The sequence below is a fragment of the Pteropus medius genome, unplaced genomic scaffold (assembly GCF_902729225.1).
Source record: "Pteropus medius unplaced genomic scaffold, Ma_sr-lr_union100, whole genome shotgun sequence".
Classification (NCBI taxonomy): Eukaryota; Metazoa; Chordata; class Mammalia; order Chiroptera; family Pteropodidae; genus Pteropus; species Pteropus medius.
Window position 1 is genome coordinate 48,159,999 of NW_024349800.1, and position 24,232 is coordinate 48,184,230.

Consider the following 24,232-nt stretch of genomic DNA (forward strand, 5'->3'; position numbering starts at 1 on the left):
ATAGACACACACACACACACCTGGAGTCAAACAAGTAGAGTTTTCTTTTTCGTCGGAAAGAGTTTATTGGGAATAGACTGGAATACTTTTTTAAACTGATTTACATTTTTTTAATCCACTGATCTGTGAGATCTGCCCACCAGCGATCTCTGCGAAGCTTCTCCCGACCCTTCTCCTGCCCAAGTAGTTGGTGCTTCCTGTACACACTTCTATTCCAGAGCTTTTCTTCTAAGCTCCTCAAAGGTGGGGATGACTTCTCATCCATTTCTTATTCCCCAGTGCCTATAAATTAATATATTCCCAATAAACATCGAGTGGTTTCCTCATCTGTCAAATAAGTTTGGATGAGATCATTGCTCAGGTACCAGATCCAACATTTTTTGGTCTACGATTCGGTTTTCACCAGTTCATTTCTCCTACCTGTAGGATCCAGATGTGATCAACACCGCTTTGCCAATAGAATATGGCCCACTCATGGAAGAGGAAGAGAAAGTGCCCATGAGGCCCAAATGCCCTGAGGGAATTCCTCCTCTCCTTGTCTCCCCTCCCCCCACGAAACGGGAGACGGGGCCAGATCCAGCTGCCCCGCCACCCCCGCCTTCCGCTCCCTCTGGCAAAGCTGTGAAGAAGGCAACAGCCGCAGAAGTCCCTGTCCGGGTCACTAGAGGCCCCGCCGTGGAAGGGGGACACATTAACATGGCGTTCGCTCAGTCCAACCCACCATCGGAGCTGCACAAAGTCCAGGGATCCAGAAACAAACCAACCAGCCTGTGGAACCCAACTTACGGCTCGTGGTTTACAGAGAAACCCACCAAAAAGAACAATCCTCCGGCAAAGAAGGGACAACATGACAGGGGGAATGTGGGACGTGAAGGAAGCTGTATCGTCCCACCTAACATTGCGACTGGCAGACTCCCAGGTGGCTCTCTGCTCCTGGAGCCATCTTCACTGACTGCCAGCATGAAGGACGTGCCTCTGTTCAGGCTGCGTCACTTCCCGTGTGGAAACGTCAACTACGGCTACCAGCAGCAGGGCTTACCGTTAGAGGCCACCACAGCCGCCGGAGCTGGTCATTATGAGGACACCGTTCTGAAAAACCAGCCCGGGCCCTGAGCCCGTCGGCACGCGCTTCTCTTCCCTGGGAACCCTGAGCCCAAGGAAGGGACAGGTAATGGCTCCCTCACAAACCGGAGACCAAACATCACTTTTCATTTTGTGCCAACTTGTTTTGAAGTGCCACATAAAAAGCTGTATTTTCAAAATGCTTTGGAAAGGTTTTGAGCATGGGTTCATCCGATTCTTTCAAAAGAAGAAAAATACCGTAAAGACAAGTGAGAAATACATGGCCCGGGTTTGGCTGCATAAGGTGTTAAGCATGGTTGACGTTCACATCCTCACGCTTCCTTCAAACTGTGTGTGCTCTGCTCCAATGAGTCAGAATTCGCCGCTCACGTGTTTCCTCGTTGGAGTCATAGATTTTTCCCTACCTTGTTGATGTGGGCCTGGACCTCTTAAGGGAACAGGGAACGGAAGTAACGGAGTTATTTGTGACAAGTCAGCATGGGGAAGGACGGTCTTTCCTTGGTAAAGAAAATTCATTGGCAACTAACTGAAACGTCACGTTAGATAACATTTAGATGCTTTCGATTGTGCTTATCCTTCAGCAATCGTAAAAATGTGGTGAATAGTGATGGTAGTATAGAGGAAATGTGTATATACTCATATAAATGAATGCAAACATTCAGAGTGCTCTATGATGAAATCCTAGTGCAGATCCAGAGGTTCAAAAGCATTCTATCAATATACCTCATGCCTTAAGAAAACCCTCCTACTGAAAGTGAACAACTGAGTGTGAGGTTTCCTACTGGATTGAAAACTCAAGATTTAAATTATTTATTACTTATTGTAAACCTGATCACTTAAAAACAAAAATTTGAAGCAGCAGTGATGTTTCCACATGCAGTGTCAGACGAGTAAGAGGAGGGCCTGTTACTCACTGGAGGAACAGCCCCCTCCACCCCCGCCGCCCCGGGTGGTCCTAAGCAGAGGTACTAGTGTAGTATCCCTCCTTCCAGTCCCTTCATCATGTGACCCTAGCACACATGGGAACGCAGCTTTGCTGAAATATACCTAGCATAATTTCTATAGCTATCGGATACAAATTTTAAAAAGAATTTTTCCTCTTAGGGGGCAAGGAACATTTGGAGTGTGGAGTTTGACAGTGACATGTATTAGGAGTTCTGAACTTGGTCTTCACGAAATTTATTTCCAAGAAAACAAATTGGGAATCTATTAAATTTTACACACATACTTATGCGCTAATGCTTCACTTTGTCAGTAAGTTTTCATTTCATTCCTACTTTCTACTTCTCCTCCACTCTCTTATCCAGTTTCTTTCCTGGTAGCAGCTGTGCCGAAGCATTGCTCCGGGAGAGAAGCATTTTTTATTACTTGCTGGACACTAAGCATCTCTGTATCTACCTTTCTTCCTACCTTCTCAGTTTCACCTACATCAAAAGCACCACTTTGGAGGTGGGAAAGCCACTCTGTTCCAGGCCAATGCAGACAAGTGTTCGTCTCTCCTGCAGCAGACGCCTCGGCCCAATGGGTAGTTCTACACCTCTGCAGAAGCACTGCTGACCTGGACACCACTTTTCCTTATCTTAACTGCCAATGTATTTTCATCAGACATACGTGAAGATGAAACATCAGTGAACTTATTTCTCTATAACTGTATCAGGAAAGTTTTGGCTCGTGCCAGGCACAAAAATAAATAGTCTAATTATATACACATTAATCTAACTCATTAACCACCTGAAGGGTCCCAAGAATCACACTTTGAGAAGCAATCTCCTAAAAGATGATGACGGAGAAACTGTCAAAAAACCGAAGACAATTTCATTTTATATTCGTAATACTAGTAACCAATTAAACAGGAAGCATGCTACACAGTTCAATAGCCAGCTCTTTATTGTTATCAATACAGAAAAAATCTTATCCCTTTATCATCTTAAAAAACTAAAAATCCATTACATTTTCAGGTTGTGCCTTACCACCACTAAGAGAGATGTGTCGATTCGATTGTCTATATTGGTCTCAACGTTCATGTCAATTTTCAGATGACAGTCAAATCTTAAAAGCCTGTATACACAGATAAGTAAATAAACAACTCCACACTAAGATATGATGACCTCAAGATGTTTCATTTAACTCGCTGTAAACCCTAGGTAGCAGCATTATTAATCTGGATGGCTGGACACTCAATATTGCTCCAGCCACATGGCGACAGCAATTCATGCAGATGCTGTGGACTCATATTTATTACCTGATAGAAAGTTCCACCTTTGAGTGAACAGACACAATTAAAGTTTGCAGAAGCTGTGTTAATTAAACCATAAGCTAGAATAATTATTTCTATTTCATGTCTATAAAGCAGCTCATCGAAAGTCCACAACTCTTCCATTAGGAAATTGGCAGTTTGGACGAATGACCAGTTTGTTAAATAGGGCATCTCAAAATTATAGCAAATCAAAATAACAGGAATAAACTTTTTAAAAAAATGAGTATAATCTACTTAGTAGTCAGAATACTGGATTCTTCCCTTAGGTAGGGTGTTAAGTCCCGGCTCTCTATGGGTAACTGGACCTGCCTGTACTTCAGTGTCTCCATCTACAAAATAAGGATACGTCCCTTTCTCGCTGCCCCTCAGGGAGATTATAAACATGTGAAAGCACAAGCACTCCTTCCCACACCTCTTGAATTCCCAAGTGATTTGGGGTTGGGTGTAGGGAGAACTTTAAAAGGCAAACCGTGTCCATGCATCCTCCACCACCACAGCTCAGGGGCAGTCCCTGTATCCACCCCCTCCGGCCTCCTTGGCTCTCCCACTCACGCCATGTTTGACTTCATCTGTCACTTGTCTAATGACAGGACCAAGAACCCTACCAGAACCAGATTAATGTAAAACTTCCTACCGCACTTAGAACTCGGTGTTAAAAATAAGCATTGCAGAAAGGAAGATGTTTAATCATTTTGAATAATCCTTTTTTTAAATTTTCTGGCATCTCCCTATAACGCTTGTTAAATTCTATAGCTGTAAGATATTATGTAAGTGCAGATTAACTATTCCACTAAGAAATTCTAAGTGATCGGGCTATTTTAATAGATTTTCTCCAGTAATAGTAGGATTGAAATTCATAGGCGCTTTATAGACCTAAAACAAGATGCATATGAATTCAGGCCATTCTGAATAACAGACTTCCATGACAAGATTCATAAAATTGTATGAAGTTTGTTGTCAATCTGTCTTTAGCTAATGATTTTTAAATGGGTCTCCAAAGAACATACAATTTGACTTTGCTAATTTCACTGCAACAGATGGTTCCCTGTGTCGTGTGAACATACAAAACAAAAACCAGCAGTCTTGTAATCCTCCACAAGATGCCCTAAAATAAAAGATAATTACTGAAAATAGTAAGGCTCTTCTACTGAATCTACTTTCATTTGGTATTCTGAGTAGGTGTACTTAATATTGAATGCACTACTCATGTACAAAGCTATTTTTAGCTCTAGCTTAACAACTGTAAAACATTTGAAAAGCTCGGAGTAACAACAGACTATTACCTACTACTTGGGGGAGAGAAGAACGTGAACTATAAACACAAAACTAAAGCGATGACTTTCCCCTCTTCAGGTTTCAGTAAATGTAAAACAAGTGTGTTACCCTTTCACACGTATGGCACTGCCGGCTCCCCTCAGAAAAACTGCAAGGACCAAAAGTCTGTTTGCAGAGCCATCCTATGTCTATTGCTTAGATCCCTCTGCCTGACACACTGTCTCCCACATCCATCCATCTACTAAGGCCGACTGCCTCCGTGAAAGCAGTTATCCCGCCATCACGGCGATGCTCAAGCAGCAGGCGCCTATCAGCTGGTAGCAGCTGAAAGGCCGTCTTATTAAATGACCTCTCACTAAGCCTTAACAACTAATGTATTAATGACTGAGAATATTTATATTTTAAGAGGTTATTTGCCAATATAGATATATATCAGATTGATAAAACTTCAGATGATTATAATACTTTGAACACTTTGGATGGTTTAGCACTCATCAATTACTTGAGAAAGAGCAAGTGGACTGGGCAGGAGTTAAGAGACCCAGGTATTAGACTGCAGTTAGCCACCTGTGTGACGCAAGCAAGTTACTCTCTCATTTAAAGATACAAGCAGTTCGATCTCAAAGGCCCCTTCCAACTCTGAAGTCTGTGATTCTGTAAGACTCCCTCTGTGTAAAGTAAATCTGAACCATTCATGTGACATGACTGATGTGCGTGTGTGTGTGTGTGTGTGTGTGTGTGTGTTCGTCTCCTTGACCCTGACTAAGCCAATTAATTCAGTGCACAATCCCAGTGAGCTAAATTATATTTAATCTTCATACAGAAGTAGACCAGAAAGAAGTTTAGTATCAGATCACTTTATTCTTCCTATGCAAAGATCTAACAAATCATAAAATCATTACCATAGCAACAGGAGGTTAAGCAGGAGTGGCTTCCTGGAAGCAGCAAAGCTGACAGGACTGTGAGAATCACGCCCATTTAACGTCCTTCGCTCCTTCGGGGTCACATCACTTATTTCTCTTCTGTTACATTTGCTATAATTGCTGTCTTACAGCAAAGTGGAATTATAAAACTCACCTTTTGAAGATTACCCTTTCCTGCACATAATACGTGATGACAGATGGGATGCACCTTCTGCCAGTTGCCAACGTGCACCTCCCAGTGCCCATTCCCAAAGTGAAGTAACAAAGCCCAGAAGAAGGCCCATGTTTGAGACCAGGAGGCGTCTGCGGAGTCAGGCATCCCTCAACAAGTGTCCTTGTGCCATTACGGTGAGAACTTCATTAATAACAGGAGTCCACTCTCCCAATTCCTGTAGAATTGGATAGAGCCCCTCTTTTCCGATTTATAGAGACACGCATGATTTTTGGAAACCTGTTGTGAATAATGCAGCTTTATAGTGAATTTAGAAATAGGGAATCCCCAAAAGACAGCCAATTTAAACATCCCTCCAAAAGGTAAGACTGAAGACTGGAGGCAAATTACCTACATTTTAGTGTATCTTACGGTCAAGGGCGGTGGGGCGGGGGGGAATTAAATCTTTTTGCATTATTTCAAAGTAATATTTATATAGTACTTCACAGTTCTCAGAAGAAATAAAAGCAATATTTAAGACAGAAATTCCTTTCCCTCATGTATGTACTCGTAAGCAGCTGGTGATGCGTCATGAAAGATAACCAAAACCGAACATTAGACTGGCTTTTCCTTTGTCACACACCAGGGAGTGTGACGTGAGGCCTCAAGAAATCTCATGCTATTTACTAACTCCCCAAAGCTCTCCTCCTTTCAAGAAAAAGATCTTTTGAGAAAATTACATTTTAACTAACATGCATAATCTATCGGAATTCTTATGAGAAACCCATTTTTATCAGCGGGTTCAATAAAGGGGACTGAAATTTTCCACTCTACTCTTCTTCTCTTGTCTATTGCCTATAATACAAAATCTACTTTCCCCTGCCATCAATGTGAGACTTGTTCTGACTATTAAAATTCCTTTTACAATCCATTTTAGGCTGTTTTTCCCCCAAAGCATTGGATAGTAACACCTGTCCTTCATGACAACAACTGCCAGGGACAGCTAACATCATCACTTCTGAGATTTAAGCTGAATCTCAGAAGTCATACTAAAGAAAGAAGGAGAACTGCTTGAAGCTGTGCATATAATTTTAACATGATTTATCTCCATGTCAGTCTGATTTGTTATGTAAAAAATGATGAGTTCAGTCCTCGAGAAGGTAAGTCTACTTTGAGTAAAGCGATGACGAACTCTATTAGGCCAGAGTCGAAATAACCTCTGTGAGACTGACACATGTCAAGGAGGACTCAGCATCTGGATATTTAAACTTTCTATACTTCAGAAATACTTAAAATTCAAATTTGGCACCGTAGCAGTAGATTTCTGAGAGCTCCTATTTAATTTCATTCATCCAGGTCGGACCACTCTTGAGCAAATACCCAATCCTGAGACCACATTCTTCTGACAAGGAAGCCTACAGGGGCGTGTACGCGTGTAAATACCTAAATACATGCTGCAGTGGCAACATGCTCGTAGGCCTGGGTTTGGTTAGGATCTTAGAGTTGAATTTAAACCAGACTTACAAAAATTTTTTTAAGTGACATCACTGGTCACTGGGAACAGGCTGTATTTTATGCTAACAGCCTCAGTTTAAACACCTAAGGTGTCTTTACTGACGTAATTCGGAACTCACTGCCCCTCCTCACACCATTGCGACCACCACACTTCCCTATTTAAATGATGAAACTCGCTGTGGCTTTATTGTGAAAATTCTATCCGTATTACGATATTCTAAAGGGATAAAAGGAAAAAGCGTTCCCACACCTCTTGGTGCCTTTCTCAAGCGAGAGGCAGTGAGCAGAAAAACAGGTTTGTTTTTACCAAGCACGATGAAGAGATCCCCCGTCCGTCGGGTGTGCCCAGCTACTCACTCTACTTCCTCCACATACACTTCTTTTTCTCTCCTGTAACAAGGAGCATTAGCAACAATTTTGGTAGAAAGAGTTCTTTTTGCCTAGGCAAAGGCATCATATCATGCTCGTAATAAAATCTTAACACGTCCAATCTGTTCAGCCTACAACACAAGCTTCATTAGGAATGTCTGTTGTGTATTCAAGCGGCTTATGTGACATTGTTTGTAAATAAGGGTCTGTGCACTGAGGGGTATTATTAAACAATTGCTAAAAATATATGTGACAATATGAGTTTTGTATTAACTACTGTATTTGTATTATAAATAAGTGTAGTAAAGCAGAGGGCATGAAGAAAAATAAAAAGTAAATTCTCCTACTGGCTTGCAGTATGGAGATACATATTACACGTCTCTGAGTCCATCCTTTAGATGGCAAATGTTTAATGGGTAGTTAAAATGACTACGTGTTTCTTAATTAAGAATGACTCAACCCATTACGTCTCCAGTTATCGGTCGATGTGGCTTAAATAACATTATCACATATTCTACATAGGTAGGTACAAAATAAAACTCTGAAATAAAAATGCGTGGCACGGGAGACCAACGTCGTGTGCACTCAGGTAAAACCCAGAACATTCTCTCTACATATCACTATGTTCTCTAAATTATCATCACATAATTTGATGATAATTTAATGGCCCCAGGGAAAGCATATAGGCAGTTAGTTGCCTTAGGTGACTCTGCTGTGTCTTTCTTGTCCCTTTTCTACCCCTAATACCCAACATTTTCTATCTCCTTCATGTCACTATTTCATGGCAAAGTTGGGCTATCGTGATTCAAACCTTTCTTGTTCTCTTTCCTCCTTTACCTAGTAAAATTGACCCGTTCCACGGCCCGGACTCTCCAGGCCACCTGTCTGAAGCGGGCTAGATAATATCTCTGCTTCAAACGATCGATGGCCTGCACTGCCTCTGTTAATTCCAAGAACATTTATCACGTATCTACCAGGTGCTAAATATTATTTCAGGCGTTGAGGACAAAGCGATGGACAAAACAGTCAAAAATCCGTCCCTCGATCCAGTGATGGAAGAGAGAAATAATGGGCAAAAGGCTTACTATGACCAAGGGTGATAAAACAAATGAAATCCCACAGTTAAGCAACTCTAGAAAACTGTAGAGATACTTTCTTTTCTTAAATGGCTTTCTGTCCATCAAAACAATGTAATAGGAGGTGGCTACAGACACTACTTGTTGAGTAGGAAGCATGAAACTTTTTAAGACTCTCTGTAGGGATAGGACAAATCCAAGTCATTACCGTTAGAACAAAAAAAGTTAAGTACAAAGCATGTGTACTCTGAGTTACTGAGAAAAGCAGAGTTGCTGGTCGTGTGAATGACAAGATTCCGTTCCAAAACCCAAACAGCTTCCCTTTTTATTAATGCTCGAGCAGTGAACTTTAAATGGCATTTAACAAGCAAAACACAAATGGAAACACTGAATCTGTAGGTATAGTATATGCAAACATACATATTATAGGGATTTAATAATCCTGGTTTAAACAGGAGAACAATGGATTCTCTGACCTCAAAATAAATTCAGTGTCGACGTTACTGTTTCTAACTTACAGTGTTTTATATTTAGCAGGAAGAATTATAGACACCCAAGTTCAGTATAGTCAGGGATTTCATGTTAAGGTATAAACAGAGTTTTTAAGAAATAAGTGTATAATAAAATAAGTTTACTTTTAAATCACAGTACAGTCATTTTCTTCAATCAATAAAAATATTTCTTGGTTATAAAGCAGGCTTACTTTGCAAATGTATTTCAGGAAAATAGCTCTAGCAATATTGAAATACTAAATTTTTTTTTAAAAGGCAGCAAAGCAACAGAATTTAGATTTTAAATAGTATATTGCAAAATAGTTCAACATATTATTTCTAAGCACAAAGCTCCATTCTGAAGGATGCTTCTAATCTTATAAAGCAAACTGTTCTGATATTTATGTTGTACTTTAAAGTCTAAATATCTATAATTAGAGATAAATCTTTACATATAGGACCATAAACTTCAATATGTATCCATAACACAAATGTTTTGCATTATAACATCACTCTCTTATGAAGCTTAGCTTATTAACATATGCTCAACAAGGAAAATAAAAACATGATACAGTTCTGTAGCTTGATAACAGGCTGAACTTTGCAACAATTAAAAATATAAAAACAGCAATGACAGCAAACACACCAGCTTTAAGAAAGGTAAAACAGAAAAATTGAGAAATCATAAACATTTAAATAACTACTAAAGTCTTCCTAACATGTCTTAATTTGCACTCTTTTCTTTAAATATAATTTTTTAAATGTTTTCCATAACCCAGGAGGAAATGATGGCAAATTCTCTACAAAAATGAAAGTGCATCATGTTTAAAAGTGCTTCATGCTATTGTCTGTGTGTGTGTGTGTGTGTGCTGTGTGTGTGTGTGTGTGTTTTATACATATGCCCAATAAGGAAGTTAAATAAGTGTGTGCAAAAACTTCTAATTATGACTTGAATTCATAAACCTAATCATGGTTTTTTGTGGTTCATCCAGATGAAGCAGATGAGAAATCTGAGATTATATACGCTTTGTATCGAGGAAAGAGCACGAGCCACAGGTCAGGAGACCATGTTCTGTTCTTAGCTCTGTTAACCACTGTCGGTGACTCTGGGTAAGAGAAGGGCTGCTTCAGACCTGCAGCTCTGTGTTAGGCAATGGGCAAGCATCTAAATTCAAGAGCCCCTAATGTCCCATCCAACTCCAAAACCTTTACATGAGGCATTCCTGAAAGGGCAAATAATTCTGCCAAAAAAATATGGAAAATACACTAGTCATAGAGCTACTATCCTCTTATTGTACTTATTAGTACAGAAGGGGAAAAAAAACTCCAAAAATGTTTGACAGAAAAGGTTGTGTGAACATCATATGTTAACCAATGCTAGTGAAAACCTTTACAGCCACGGCATATAGAAAATCCAATATTATGTGCAAAAATGAAAAAGCGACATCAGTTCGTCGACTAACGGCACGTTTTTTTCCTAAGTCTCAGAATTTCCGCGGCTCTAAAGCTTCGAAAGCTTTTTTGAATGCTTATTTTAAAATTATTTTACTGGAACCATGATTCTATTCTAACGGTTCATATTGCTAGTTTTTTAAAGGAGTCTCTGAATCGCTATAATGGTTTTTAAGAAGACGCCATATTTCCAAATTTTAAATATGGCTAAAAAGTTAACCATTTACCACAGACTCTTTATTTTATGCCATATATAGATCTATGTATACACACATGCACACACACACACACACACACACACACTCACACTCACGGAACACTTCGGAAGTTTAACTCAACAATTCTCATCCACAAGCTTTGACCCATTTATTCCCCGATAGGTTACTCTGCTTGGTCTAACTAAGACTCCATGGTTGGGCTTACAGGTGAAATAGCGTGTGTCACCCACTGCTCCGTCGTTTTTTCCCTTGGCGCTTCGAAGCTCAAGTCCAAGCCAGATCCCTGAGGCAAAGTCAGTGGGGCCCACGTACCTCACGGTGCCCATCTCATTCGAGCTCGTGAGGAGGACCTGGGCCCCCTCGTGCAGCCTCACGCTCCCCTCGGCGCTGCCTGTGCTGGGGGTGCTGCTCCAACTGCGACGCAAGGCCGTTTTTGATCTGTTCGGAGGGAAGAGTTAGAAAAAACTCTTCAGTGCAGAAGCCGCATAACGCAATTTCCCACACTCATGTCCACGGCCAGGTTCACAATTCAGTCACAAAAGAAAATACTCTATGGCCATAACTTGATGTTTTTAAAAATTCTAAACAGCAATATTAGAATACACTTTTGTTTAACATTTTTCAAGTTTTTCTCTTTGAACTATTTTAATACTATACTCATCTGGATTTCAGGTTTATATATATATAGTTGACCCTTGAACAGCATGGGGGTTATGGGTGCCAACCACCCACGCAGACAAACATTCGCACATAACTTTTGACTGCCCAGAAATTTGTTGTCTCTCAATGTCCACAGGGATTGGTTCCAGGACCCCACCAGATACCAATTCTATGGATGATCGTGTCCCCTGTGTAAAATGGTGCACAGAGTCGGCCTTCCGTGTCCGTGGGCTGAAAATAGTTCAGGTATTTAATGAAAAAAATCCAGGTATAAGTGGACCCGTGCAACTCCATCCTATGTTGTTCATAGTCAACTGCGTGTGTGTTGAAATATATATAGAAATATATATATATTTTTTTCAGTAAAATAGCAGTTAGAAAAAATACACTTATACCTATTTAACTGGTATCAACACTAATCAAATAAAGCAAAAAGTAAGAACCTACCATTTTGGCTGTGGTAAATTATAATTACCTTTTGTTCACTTTTTAAATATTTCTTTGCACAAAGATAATTTTTAAACACTGTTTACAACTTTGGAAAGTAAACTTATAGGTATCTTAAATGAATGAATGCTGGTTAACACTTAAGGGTTTACCGCCAACCCTGCCACTAATTTTAAGGATTTTAGTTGCCTGGGGCAGGATCCTTCTCCTTTTCTCTATGACAAAACACTCCTTACTGGCACCTACCACCAACCTGACCCCATAACGACTGGACGTCCACACAAGGAATTTGTCCTAGGCCTCAAGCCAGTGCCACCCTAGGGCTTCCCTCTACTGTCACCCGGAAGCAGAAACTCACCCACAACAGAAACATTACCAGATCTCGTTGCTCTATGACCCTTAGAAGACCTCTCAAAATGGTTATCCAGAAGCCACCACCAACAGAGCCTTCACCCTCGGTCCACGCCACATCTCCTCCTCAAGAAACCTTTCTCCCTGCCCCTACCATAGTCAGCACAGAGCCTGTTACCCAGCTGCATGGTGCCTGACTGTGAACGGAACTGGGTCCTGCTGATCTTCTACTTTATTTCATTTTCTATATTTTTTAATACACGATCACATACAATGTCCCATATCCTCCCACTAATGACCCTGTAAGAGAACAACCACACTCTAATTTTGTGGGTAGAAAACCTGAGGTCCAGAGACTTGTCCTAAGACACGTTTGCCAAGAAGTGAGAAATTCTAATGAGAAAACATAATGGAAAAAAATATTATTTACTGCATCAAATGCACAAATACGATGATAAAGTAAACAAAAAAATTTACAAAATACCTCTAAGAAAAAGTATAACTCCTTACTGAAGAACATGCAAAAGAAACCTAAAAGAGCTTTATTCCTAAATAGAAACATATATGTCAATTTTACACCAAATTCACCACCAAAGGGATAGTTTTTACAACCTGACAAAATTACTTTAAATTTCACACAAATAATGACAGTATTTATCATTTCCTGAGCACTATGTGCCAAATACTTCGCATACATTATCTCATCCAACCTCACCCAAACAAGTGAAGTAGGTATTATTATTACCTCCTTCTAATGGAAGAGAAATTTGAGGCTCAAAATTTTTAAATTATTTGCCGGAGGTCAGAGAGATGGGAAAGAGGAGAGACGGGCATAGAGCCAAGGCTGCCCCCCCCACACAAGCAATCATAATGGGTATTAGTAATTAAAAAAGGGTTGAAAAATAATACAGCAAGGTTTACATTGCCATTTTGTTAAATTATAAAGTTATGATAATTGAAACAATGTGGATCTTCCATAAGAATGTACTTTTAAATGACACAAAAAAGATAGCTTAGAAAAATACATATAATTATTTCTTATGGAATAAAAAGTAAAACTTCAAATCAGTGAGAAAGGAGTGACCATTCAATTAGGAATGCTGTAAAAATTATATGATTATTTGGGGGGAAAGAATATGGTTCTTACCTCTCAGTATATGTTAAAATAAATTCCAAATAAAGAGTTACATGAATACATAGAAAAAAGAAAGAACTAGAAGAAAATAAAGCTGGATATTTATCTGATCACACACACACACACACACACACACACACACACACACACGTGAGCAGGGAGGGAGATAGATATGTGTTTTAAAAGTCTGGCATCTACTATTAGTTACATTTTAAATTTATTATTATGCCATAAAAATGTTTCCATATCACAGCACAGTCTTTTAAAACATTGCAAGTCACGCTGAGGAAAACTACTAAACAATATGGGATACATTAAGGGGAAAAGCTTTCAAAGGGTATGTAGGGTATGACTTGTCCAAATTTGCTTAAAAATTCAGATCCATGCTTTAGAAAAAAAATGGAAACATATATACCAAAATGCTAATGGTGAAACTCTCATCTAGGTGGTAAAATTACAACTGATACTTGCCTGCATTTAGTTTTTCGTAATTTTTCAAATTTTTTACAATCGACTTTCAGAATTAAACGTTTTTAAAGAAAGAAACGGGTAATAAATGAATTCAGTCTAAACCAAGGCTTAATTGTTTGGGTAAAGACTTGACATTCTAAGAAGAATGAATTTAATTCAAGTTATGTCGAAGCTCTCAAAGCCCAGGGAAGTAAGAAATTCAGGGCTGAACTATATTTAAGAATTATATGTTTACTCATTCAAAAACATTAACTGACCACCTATGAAATGACAGGCCCGGGGCTAGGCTCTAGGATTTGTGCATCCTCCGTAAAATGTTATAGAAACTGCATTAAAGACCGTGTATGGTGCAGAAGGAGCACAAGAGAGGAGGAGATCTATCCGTAAGGTCTTGGGGAAGACACTTCGGTGAGAAGTGACACGAGCTCGCTTGACAGATGAGCAGACAGAAGGGGGACACAGACATAGTCATGGGAGCAAAATCCATGTGCCGTATGTATTACTTTTTTATTTATCTTGCACAGCACGGAGAGTGTAGAGAACTGCTAGTCACTTTGAGGATATCACCACAAGAGGTAGGTCAGGAGAAACAGACAGGAACTATCGTGCGGGCCTCCACCTGCCGTGCCAGTGACTCTGGACTTCATTCTGGGTCTGAGAATCCAAAAGCTTTGAGGGGCAGGCAGAAAATGCAGCATGTGGTGTGAAATGATGGGACCTGCAGCAAACTGAATCATATGCGTTCTACCCAAAGACATCCGAATTTGAGCTGACCAAATCAACTGCCGTCTGTAATAGGCTGGGTTCCACAGATGGGACACAACGAAGACTTTTAGTCACACTGGTAACACAGAGAGGAGCTGAAATAAGTTGGTATTGATGGAATGAGGTGTAGCGACAGATGAAACACAAATTCCAGGCTGGGTGAGCACAGTGGGAGAGGATGCCTCGTGCCCACCAGGTCGCTGCGATGCCCGCGTTAAAATCTCAGGCTCCCGTTCTTTATCATCCCCATTCCTGGCCGTAAATGAAGATAGAATTCTTCCAACCCCCTTTCCATCACTTTTTCCTTTGCATGAAATGCACTCATCTCAAGAAATGACCTAGAAAAACAAATCCTGACCTTTCACAAAAATGGCACAGGAGGCTGCCCCTTCCCCTTTCCTTGGTTCTGCTTCACTCACGTGGGGTGAACCTGTCTGTCCGTGCCCCGAGTCCTTCAAGTTTCTTACCCAGGAATTTCCATCATCTCTGACTAATTTTCCATGTTCCTTCTGGAAGTATAATTTCCAGACAAATCAACAAGAAAATGGTACAGTATTGGGAAATGTCAGTAAACTTATTTTTTCAGCCCATATTCTTCAGAATATATCATGCTTCCGGGTTAACAATGGCACAGCACAGAGCCGACCCTGACCTCTCCAGAGAAAGTCACTCCGTCACTCCAATGTCTCTCTCATCCCAGGACCAGGGACACCTCGAGTGCCAGCCGACACCCAAGGTCTTTCTTTTGTTCCTTACAACATTGATCACCACACACATTTTGGTCACATATTTTATAAATAAAAATAAATAACTTTTTAAATGGAGTGTATAGCCTCAAAAATATATTTCTTTTTTTAAACATGTACTAGTATCAATCTATAAAAGTCTCAGTAAAGCTTCATTCATTTTTACTTTCATAGAAAATAGAAGTGCTGATATTTTCTTCTCAATGTCAACAGATCACCTCGAACCTAGTCATATCTGCCGCATAATTCCCATGACTCAGATTTTTTTCTCTTTCCCTGTTTCTCTGTATCACATTCTTCCACTCACCAACATCTCAACACTGATTTTGACACCTCTTCCTTCCCCTTCAGAATCCTTTATATTCTGGTTGTCTCTTCTTAGTAATTTCTTCCATTATGCCTAAGAACTCTTGAAAATCTTCAATAGACTGGAGCATAAAGCTACTGCCCTTAAACTCTTTTAGCTACTCAAGTGAGGAGACCAATTTCAAGATGCTAAAAATCGGAGAAGGTTTTAAGGAAGGGGGAAAAAAAACAAATCCACCCAACACTACTAAACAGTACCCGACAGTGCCTAAGACAAGCCAGGGCTCTCGAGTGAAATTTCAGACCTTCGTGGAGCCTCCCAATAACTTTACACCTGGTAATTACATAAATATCTGCCTGTTGCTCAGCGGATGGTCAAGTCCTAGTGCTTGGGCTCTAATTTCTAGTGGCTTTAGGGGCCCACTAGAGTGGATGTGCATTTCCCTACTCAGTCAGGTGTTCCTCACACCCACCCCCACCCCCAGGGAAGTTCATAGGTTCACTGGAACAATTTAAAATGATAAAAGAACCCCTGGACTTTAACCAGTCTAGAAGAGCATCACATTCTCTAAAAGTAATAACCATTTCTAAGTCTTAGAAAACTATCAAGGGGAGTAAAGTGTGTGTGTGTTGGAGGTGGGGGATAAATGTAAATGAGAAAGAAAAAGAGATTCTCTCTACAAAGAAACAAACGAAAAAGCATTTTGAGCAGTATACTCTACAAGATGAGGTAGAAGTATTTTTTTTTTAAATAACAGTAAGATTACCTTATGCAAATAGGCCTGACATTTCTTTCAGGTACTGCCAAACGCATTGAATCAAATCTCTAATTAAGTAAACAGAGTTTAAAATCAACCTACTCTATTCAATGATAGCACCAAATGTAAATTACTCCAGTTTTTATTGACAGTACTAAACCTCTTTGAAAATATGTGCAGTGCACTGCCTTAGTCACTGCTGACATTTCTAATTGAGCTCGCAAAGGAGGCAGAAAGAATTTTTCTCAATGCATTCATCACACCTTTTCTCCTAAGTGTTAAAATTCTACCGAGTAATGTAAAAGGCACAAAATTCCACTTTTCTTCCTTCACAGAATCCTGCCGTGTTCCTCGTGAAAGATGTTTTTCTAAATCTTAATACTCACTTGGCAAAAGCATTTCTTCTGTTAATCTCTTTTTGGGAAGAAGCAGAAGTTGTACTGAAACTTCTCCTAAAACCTAAATGTGAAAGTTAAGGTCAGAAGAGGAAAAATAAGTCACAGATTTGCAGTCCCTATTAAAAGTTACCTTTTATGATTTATCTATGTTCAGTATTTCAAATATTTATGTGAAAATGGAAAGCAAAGACAGTAAGTACATACAAAATATAAAAGTAATTTAGATTTCTTGACAAATGTCTATATTACCTTTCCCACAAATGATGCACAGATATGAATAAGTTAAGATCATGACACAACTTTTGGAAGTTTTATCATAAAATTTCTTTAAAACCAAATAAAACTGAATTATATAGTGATAAAGTGAATCTTTTTACTCTCAAATTTAATCTTGATATGAAAAAAGAAAAAGATAAAAATGGTTTGAAAAACGCTATCAGTAAATAGATCCAATTTATAAAATATTAAATAATAGATTTCAGAGCTTAATATTGTGATCATCCCAAATGACAGAGTAATTTAAAAAAATAAAAGAATTCACAAAAAGGTAGATTTTTAAAAAGATGTGTTTAAAAAGAATGGGATTTCCGGTTCTGGCAGTTAATGGCTGACTAGGTGTGCTGAATGAATCTCTTGATTTAAGCAAGTATATTTTAAATCAACGATAATTTTTTTTTTTTTAAATACTGTTGAGCTAACACAAAAGGCACAATTTCAAAGAGACCAAAACCAAAAAAAGAGAAACCATGAGAGGTAACCAAGCACCAAAGCCATCCACCATCTCGTACCACGGGACACCACTGAGTTCTAGAGGACTTGGGTGTCTGCCTTCCCGGCTGCACAGGACACAGAAAGCATGAGGCCAGCCAAAATGGGAATTCTAACAAGGTTCCTGGTTAAAGTGAGGATCCCAAACGGCTCACCCTCAGTGTAAAGTTAAATGAAAAACAGAATGAAGCGCCATCTGGACAAAGACAAAGGAAAGTGGCTTGTGTTAACCTTAAAGCTCAGAAGAAGGCAAAATTTTCCTCCCTCAAAATCTGTGATCATAAGCAAATTTCACTTTACCTGTCTAATATATTAAAAAACAAAAAAACAAAAAACATTTCAGAGAATATAAATGAAAGTAGTCCCACATTGGCAGTGCCACCAGACACCTGGCAGAAGTGAATGCAATCTCTGGAGGCACTAACTCAGGCCTCAAAAACTCCCATACATTAAATTCCAAGTAAAACTGGCATCTCACAATAATAAACCACAAAACTCACAAAGAAAAAAGGCGCCATAAGTTAGGCTCAACAGAAACAGATGGCAGAATCAGACTTACGGAGACTTTAAATATTGAATTATTTAACATAAAATAAAAGATAACATTTAAAATGTTTAAAGACATAAAATAAAAACTTGAAAATATGAGAAAAATAAGTGACAATAAGTAACAACCAAACAGATTTGCAAAAAGAAAAAAAATTAAAATTGTATAACAAAAAATTCTGTGGTTAGAGTAAGCAGGAGAATAAACGTAGCTGAAGAAAGAATCAAGAAATGGAAAGATAGATCTGAAGATATCCAGAATGCTGTCCAGGGAAATAAAATTATGAAAAATACAAAAGAGGCATAGGAAAGTAAGAAAGTTTACTATACAACTCATCAGAGCTTCAGAAATAGATAATAGAAAGGTAAAGGTGAAAATATTTTAAGTATACGAACAAGAAATTTTACAGAATTGATCAAGGATAATAATTCCCAGATGCTAGAAGACTCGTGATGCCAAATGAGATAAACAAAAGAAATCTCCACCGAGACACATCATAGTGAAACTGTAGAACACAAAGGAAAATCTTGAAAAGCAGTAAAAAAAAGATAAATCACAACAGTATGGATCAGACAGACTCAGAGCTGACTTCTTTAAAAAAATGACAGAAAACAGAAAACAGTAGAATTAATTGTGAGTATGCAGATTAATTGCGAATATGCAGGGAGAAAATATCTTTTAAACTAAAATTTCCACCAATTTTTAGTTTTACTCAGGAAAACTATCATTAGAAAAGACAAACAAAAACTGAGAGACTTTGCTGCCAACAGATGCTTTCTAAAAGGAATTTTAAGGAATATGCATGAAGTAGAAACAAAATGATCCCAAGTTCTGAGGATTAATGACTAAAGATATTGGTAAGTATGTGAGCAAAATAAATAAATATTGATTACATATAAAAGCCATTATAATAATGTGATATTTTGGGGGAAAATAGAGTAGAAACTGAATAACTCAGTTTCTAAAAATTTTCAATTGTTTAGGAAAGAGTAAAATATAATTAACTTAGATTTTGCTAAGTATGTATGTCGAAGTACCTACAGTAATTACTAAGAAACATATTCATAGGTATAACTTTTATACAAGTAGAGAATGGAATGGAAAGAAAGGGGAATAGAAATATAACTTAAATGAAGTCAAGAAAGAAAAATAAATATAAAAAATTGAAAAGTAGAAAACGAAATAGCATAAATAAATCCAAATATATTAGTAATTAAAATAAATGCAAATAGGTAAAATTCTATTTAACTCAGGTTAAAAGATGAAGACTTTTCAGATCATATTTTTTGAGAACAAGTAAAACCCAAATATATTCTATTTAGAAAACATTACAAAGACATAAGAACACAGAAAGGTTACAAGGCAATGGATAAAAAAGATACATTAGGCGAATACTTAACCCAAAGAAAGCCAATATAAGGTAAAAAGAATTATTATAAAGGTAATACCATTACATTAACACCAAGAAGTGAAATAATGTAGGTGTAAATCTAATAAAACATGTACAAAAACTATGTGAGAAAAATTATAAAACTCTGATGAAAGAAATCAAAGATCTAAATAAATGGAGAGGTATTACATGTTCATGAATAGGAAGACTCAATATTGAGATCAGTTCTTCCCACTTTGATCTATACACACAATGCAACCCCAATCAAAATCCCCGCAAATTATTTTGCGGACATCAACGAACCGAAATTGTAAAGTTTATATGGAAAGGCAAAAGGCCCAGAATAACCAACAAAATATTGAGAGAGAAGATCAAAGTCAGAGAACTGACACCACTAAACCTGGAGACTTACTATAAAGCTACAGTAATCAAGAAAGTATGGTATTGGTGAAAATAGACAAATAGATTAGTGGAAAAGAACAGAGAGCCCAGAAATAGACCCATACAAATACAGACATCTTTGACAAAAGAGCAAAAGCAGTTCAATGGAGAAGGCATAATCTTTTCAAGAAACAGTATTGGAACAACCAGATATTCACATGCAAAAAAGATAATAAATCTAGACACAGACCTTATACCTTTCACAAAAATTAGCTCAATGGATCATAAATCTAAATGTAAAACACAAAACTATAAAGCTCCTAGAAGTTATCACAAGAGAAAATCAGACTGACCTTGAGTTTGGCAACGACATTTTAGATACAACACTAAAAACATGATCCATGAAAGAAAAAATTAGGAACTTGGATATAATTAAAATTAAAAACTTCTGCCCTGTGATAAACACTGTTAAGACAATGAAAAGATAAGCCGCAGGTTGAGAGAAAATATTTGCAAACACATTCTGAGAAAGATCAGTATCTAAAACACATAAAGAATTCTTAAAATTGAACAATAACAAAACAACAATTTTAAAATGGGCAAAAGACCTGAATGGACAACTCAGCAAAGAAGATGTACGAATGGCAAATAAGCATATGCAAAGATCCTAGTCATATAATATGGGCTGAATTGTGTCTCCCCCAAAATAAAAAAGTTCGTATGTTGAAATCTTAACCCCTAGTATCTCAGAATATGACTATAGATGGAGATAGGGCCTTTAAAGTGGCAGTTTAAGGTGGAAGTTAAGATAAAATGAGGTCATATGGTGGGTCCTAATCCAGTATGACAAGTGTCCTTATAAAAAGAGATTAGGACACAGACACAAACAGAGGAAAAGACCGTGTGAAGACATAGGAGGAAAACAGCTATCCACAAGGCAAGAAGAGAGGCCTTAGAAGAAACCAACCTTGCCAACCAACACCTTGATCTTGGACTTCTAGCCTCCAGAATTCTGAGAAAATCAATTTCTGTAGTTTAAGTCACCCCATTTTGGTACTTTGTTATGTCATTATAGGATTTCAATTAAAACAATGAGATACAACTATACATCTATTAATTAGAATGGTGAAAATCCATAGGCTGTACAATTAACCTCAACAAATATTTAAGGACTGATATTATACAAATTACTCTTTCACAGATGGCTATCTATATGGAGAAAAAATAAAATTAGATCCTTTCTATATGCAAAATCAATTCCAGGTAAACTGACCAATATGAAAAGCAAAATTAGAAAACCTTTAGGAAGCACTATAGAAAAATATTTTTATGATGTCTGTTTTAGGAAAAGATTTCTTAAGACAAAATATACAAAACATAATGGTTTGCTATTTGACTACTTAACATTTAAGAAGTCTGCTCATCAAAATACCAGGAAAAAAGGACGGAAGACGTAAGTGAGCCACTTGCAACATACAAAACCAACAAAATATTAGTGTCCAGAATATATGAAGAAAATACACTTTAAAAAAGGGCAAAAGGCAAGGGCAAGATATTTACGACACACAAAACCAACAAAATGTTAGTGTCCAAAATATATAAAGAAACCTACAAATTAATAAGAGAAAGACAAACCAACCAAAAAAAAAGCTAAGCAAGAACTTGAACAGAGATGTTGGAAAAGAGAAAATGTAAATGGCCCATAAACATGAAAATAGGCTCAACCTCATCTGTAATCTGGAAAACACAAATTTAAACAGCAATGAGACCACTGAAATCCATCGGATGGGCAAAGGCTTCTAAACCAAATGAGACTAGTGGTGAGGTGAGGAGCAGCAGAGAGTCCCATCCACTGCTCACGAGAACGTACGTGCACTGCAAGCAGTTCGGTGCCATCTAGAAAGGCCGAAGGTATGGCTACCCCATGCCTGGCAATCCTGGAGAAGCTTTTGTAATAGCAAAAAAACAAAACAAAACAGGACAATAGCATATTTTGTAATAGTTAAAAACAAACAAACAAAAAGGATATAACCCAAATATCCATCAAGTATAGCATAAATAATATATTTTAATGGAACACTAAATAACAAAATAGCAAAAACCTCAAAACTGAACATTTATTGATATATCTATATCTGGGTAATAAAGATATAAAGGAAATCAAAAGAATAATTAACATAAAATTCAAGACTCAAACCTGAGGACAGGGTGTATGAAAAGGAAGGCAGATAGCTAGAGAGACACACAAGGGTTTCTAGAGTCTTCAGCTAGTGGCCAGGTAACACATGTCTGCTTCACCATTACACAAACCACATGAATACGTTTCATACACTCGTGTGTGCGTGTGCGTGTATGTGTGTGTATTTATATATATTTCATTATATATTTCACAATAAAATGCTTCATTAAATGAAAACAAAGAAAAAATTATAAGGAACATAAAACTGTGTGATCTTACCAGGATAAGAACGATTTTTCTTCGAAGAAATTTCTGAAAGCGTATCCAGGGAATCTGTTACTCTGTGAAGAAAACAAGTAACGAAAACCTCATTACCAGGAGCCGGTTTTCGGATTTAAGACTGGCTCTTAACTGAGATTTCACGCCAATGATTATTTCTTATTTCACTCATTCAACAAACATTTATTAAGCATCATTATGAGCCAGGAATGAACTTCAATCTACACTGGAGACAGGCAATAAACAAACAGAAAAGGTCCTTGTCATCTAAGGATAATTAGTATAGTCAAAGTCAGCTTAAAGTGAATTCACTGAAAAATAGAGACCTGACTTTATTTCTTTGGAATTTTATCTTCAAAGATGAAACTAAAAAATACAAAAATAAATTTATTTCATATTAAATTTAACAAATATTATATTATAATCATAAAAACATCATATTCTTAAATTTTAAAAAAGATATCACCTATGTGTGTGTGTGTGTGTGTGTGTGTGTGTGTGATTTTTCTGAAAAAAATTGTATGGCTCGTACAATTCAACATTTTTTATTTTATATTTGACTCTAGGTACAATTATCAAGGTCACTTTCCTGACAGGTTGGTCTTTATTTCTTAATACGCAAATCATTCTTTATATTTAAGAAGCCCATTCTAACAGTCTCATTTTCTTTCTTTTGTTTACTGACCTAAATCTGCAAAACTTTCATTAGGTCAATCACTTCCTCCAGCATATTTTGTTACCACCAAGAAATCCTGCAACTCCAGAGGGGAAGGAGGAGGGAGAGGAGGGAGGTAGATGGGGAAAAGTGGTCAAATATGTGGTGACAGAAAAAAAAACTAACCTTGGGAAATGAACACACAATGTAAATATATATGCCTTATTGTTAAAATGTACAGCTGAAACTTATCGGATTTCGTTAACCAACGTCGCCATAAAAAAATAAACAAATTAAAAAAAGAGAAATCCTGCAACTCTTGCAATATTTGCAATTTCATCTTGCAATTCATATGTATCTTTTTTACATGAGAGTCAACATACAGCAATCAATGATGAACTAATGAACACAAAAATACGACTGGATGAAAAGGACAGATGCTTGAATTAGCTGGCGATGGACAGTTGAGAACTTAATTCTAACAGTGATCAGTTCATTAGTAATAAGGATCTATTACTGAAAATAAGAAAATCAATACTACACTGATGAAGATCACTTGGGCAGAAGGAAGGAAAGAAGGAAGGAAGGAAGGAAGGAAGAAAGGAAGGAAGGAAGGAAGGAAGGAAGGAAAATAGTCAGTTTTCTTTAATTTCTCTAAAGAAATATTGGTTGATTTACATGTTAACAGAAGAAAAGGTATTAACTAGATGAAAGTTGAGTGACAGTAGAAAGCCATCCAAGCAGAGGAAATAACGTGTAAAGATTCTGGGACAGGAGGCACGGTTTTTGAATACAAAGTGGGGGAGTGGGGGTGGAAAGCCAGCTACGATCTGGGAGAAGCTCTATGCAAGGCGAGATTGTGACTGGTCACTCCTTTATTTAAGGCTGTCCTCACGCAGTCTCTAGTTTAAAATTCTTTTTTTCTTGAAGAGCTCCAAAGCTGGTTTAAATTAGAAATTCCTCAAAATCAGGGACCATGTCTGTTTTATTTGCTTATAGAATGCCTAGCACAGCACAAAGTGCTAAAAGACACTTAATAGTATTTGATGATGATGAATGAGACAATCAGAAGATGACAGGAAGACAGCTGGATCGAAACAGCAGTACATTTAGAGAGACAGCCCTGATTCTTTTAAGAAGAGGGGGCTGCTGTTAAATGAATCACCTTAAAGAAGACCAAATAGAA

General features: G+C 37.8%; 2 protein-coding genes across 4 annotated transcripts in view; one reads left to right on the top strand and one right to left on the bottom strand.

Annotated features, from left to right (window-relative positions):
• Nucleotides 1-3,184, top strand: part of ALK (ALK receptor tyrosine kinase) — a 616,833-nt gene extending 613,649 nt beyond the window's left edge. Inside the window, 1 exon segment of the mRNA XM_039887489.1 lies at nt 427-3,184. Coding sequence (XP_039743423.1) covers nt 427-1,113 — 687 coding nt within the window. The 3' untranslated portion in view covers nt 1,114-3,184.
• A 5,764-nt stretch (nt 3,185-8,948) lies between these two features.
• The window catches only part of CLIP4 (CAP-Gly domain containing linker protein family member 4), a 55,497-nt gene continuing 40,213 nt past the window's right edge, over nt 8,949-24,232 (bottom strand). For 2 of the 3 annotated variants that reach the window (XM_039887491.1, XM_039887490.1), the window contains exons 14-16: nt 22,392-22,453; nt 16,836-16,908; nt 8,949-11,248 (exon numbers count right to left, since the gene is read on the bottom strand). In XM_039887491.1, the coding sequence (XP_039743425.1) occupies nt 10,927-11,248; nt 16,836-16,908; nt 22,392-22,453 (457 nt within the window). In that variant the 3' untranslated portion in view covers nt 8,949-10,926. The remainder of the gene's footprint in view (nt 11,249-16,835; nt 16,909-22,391; nt 22,454-24,232) is intronic. The other variant, XM_039887492.1, reaches the window with a different exon arrangement.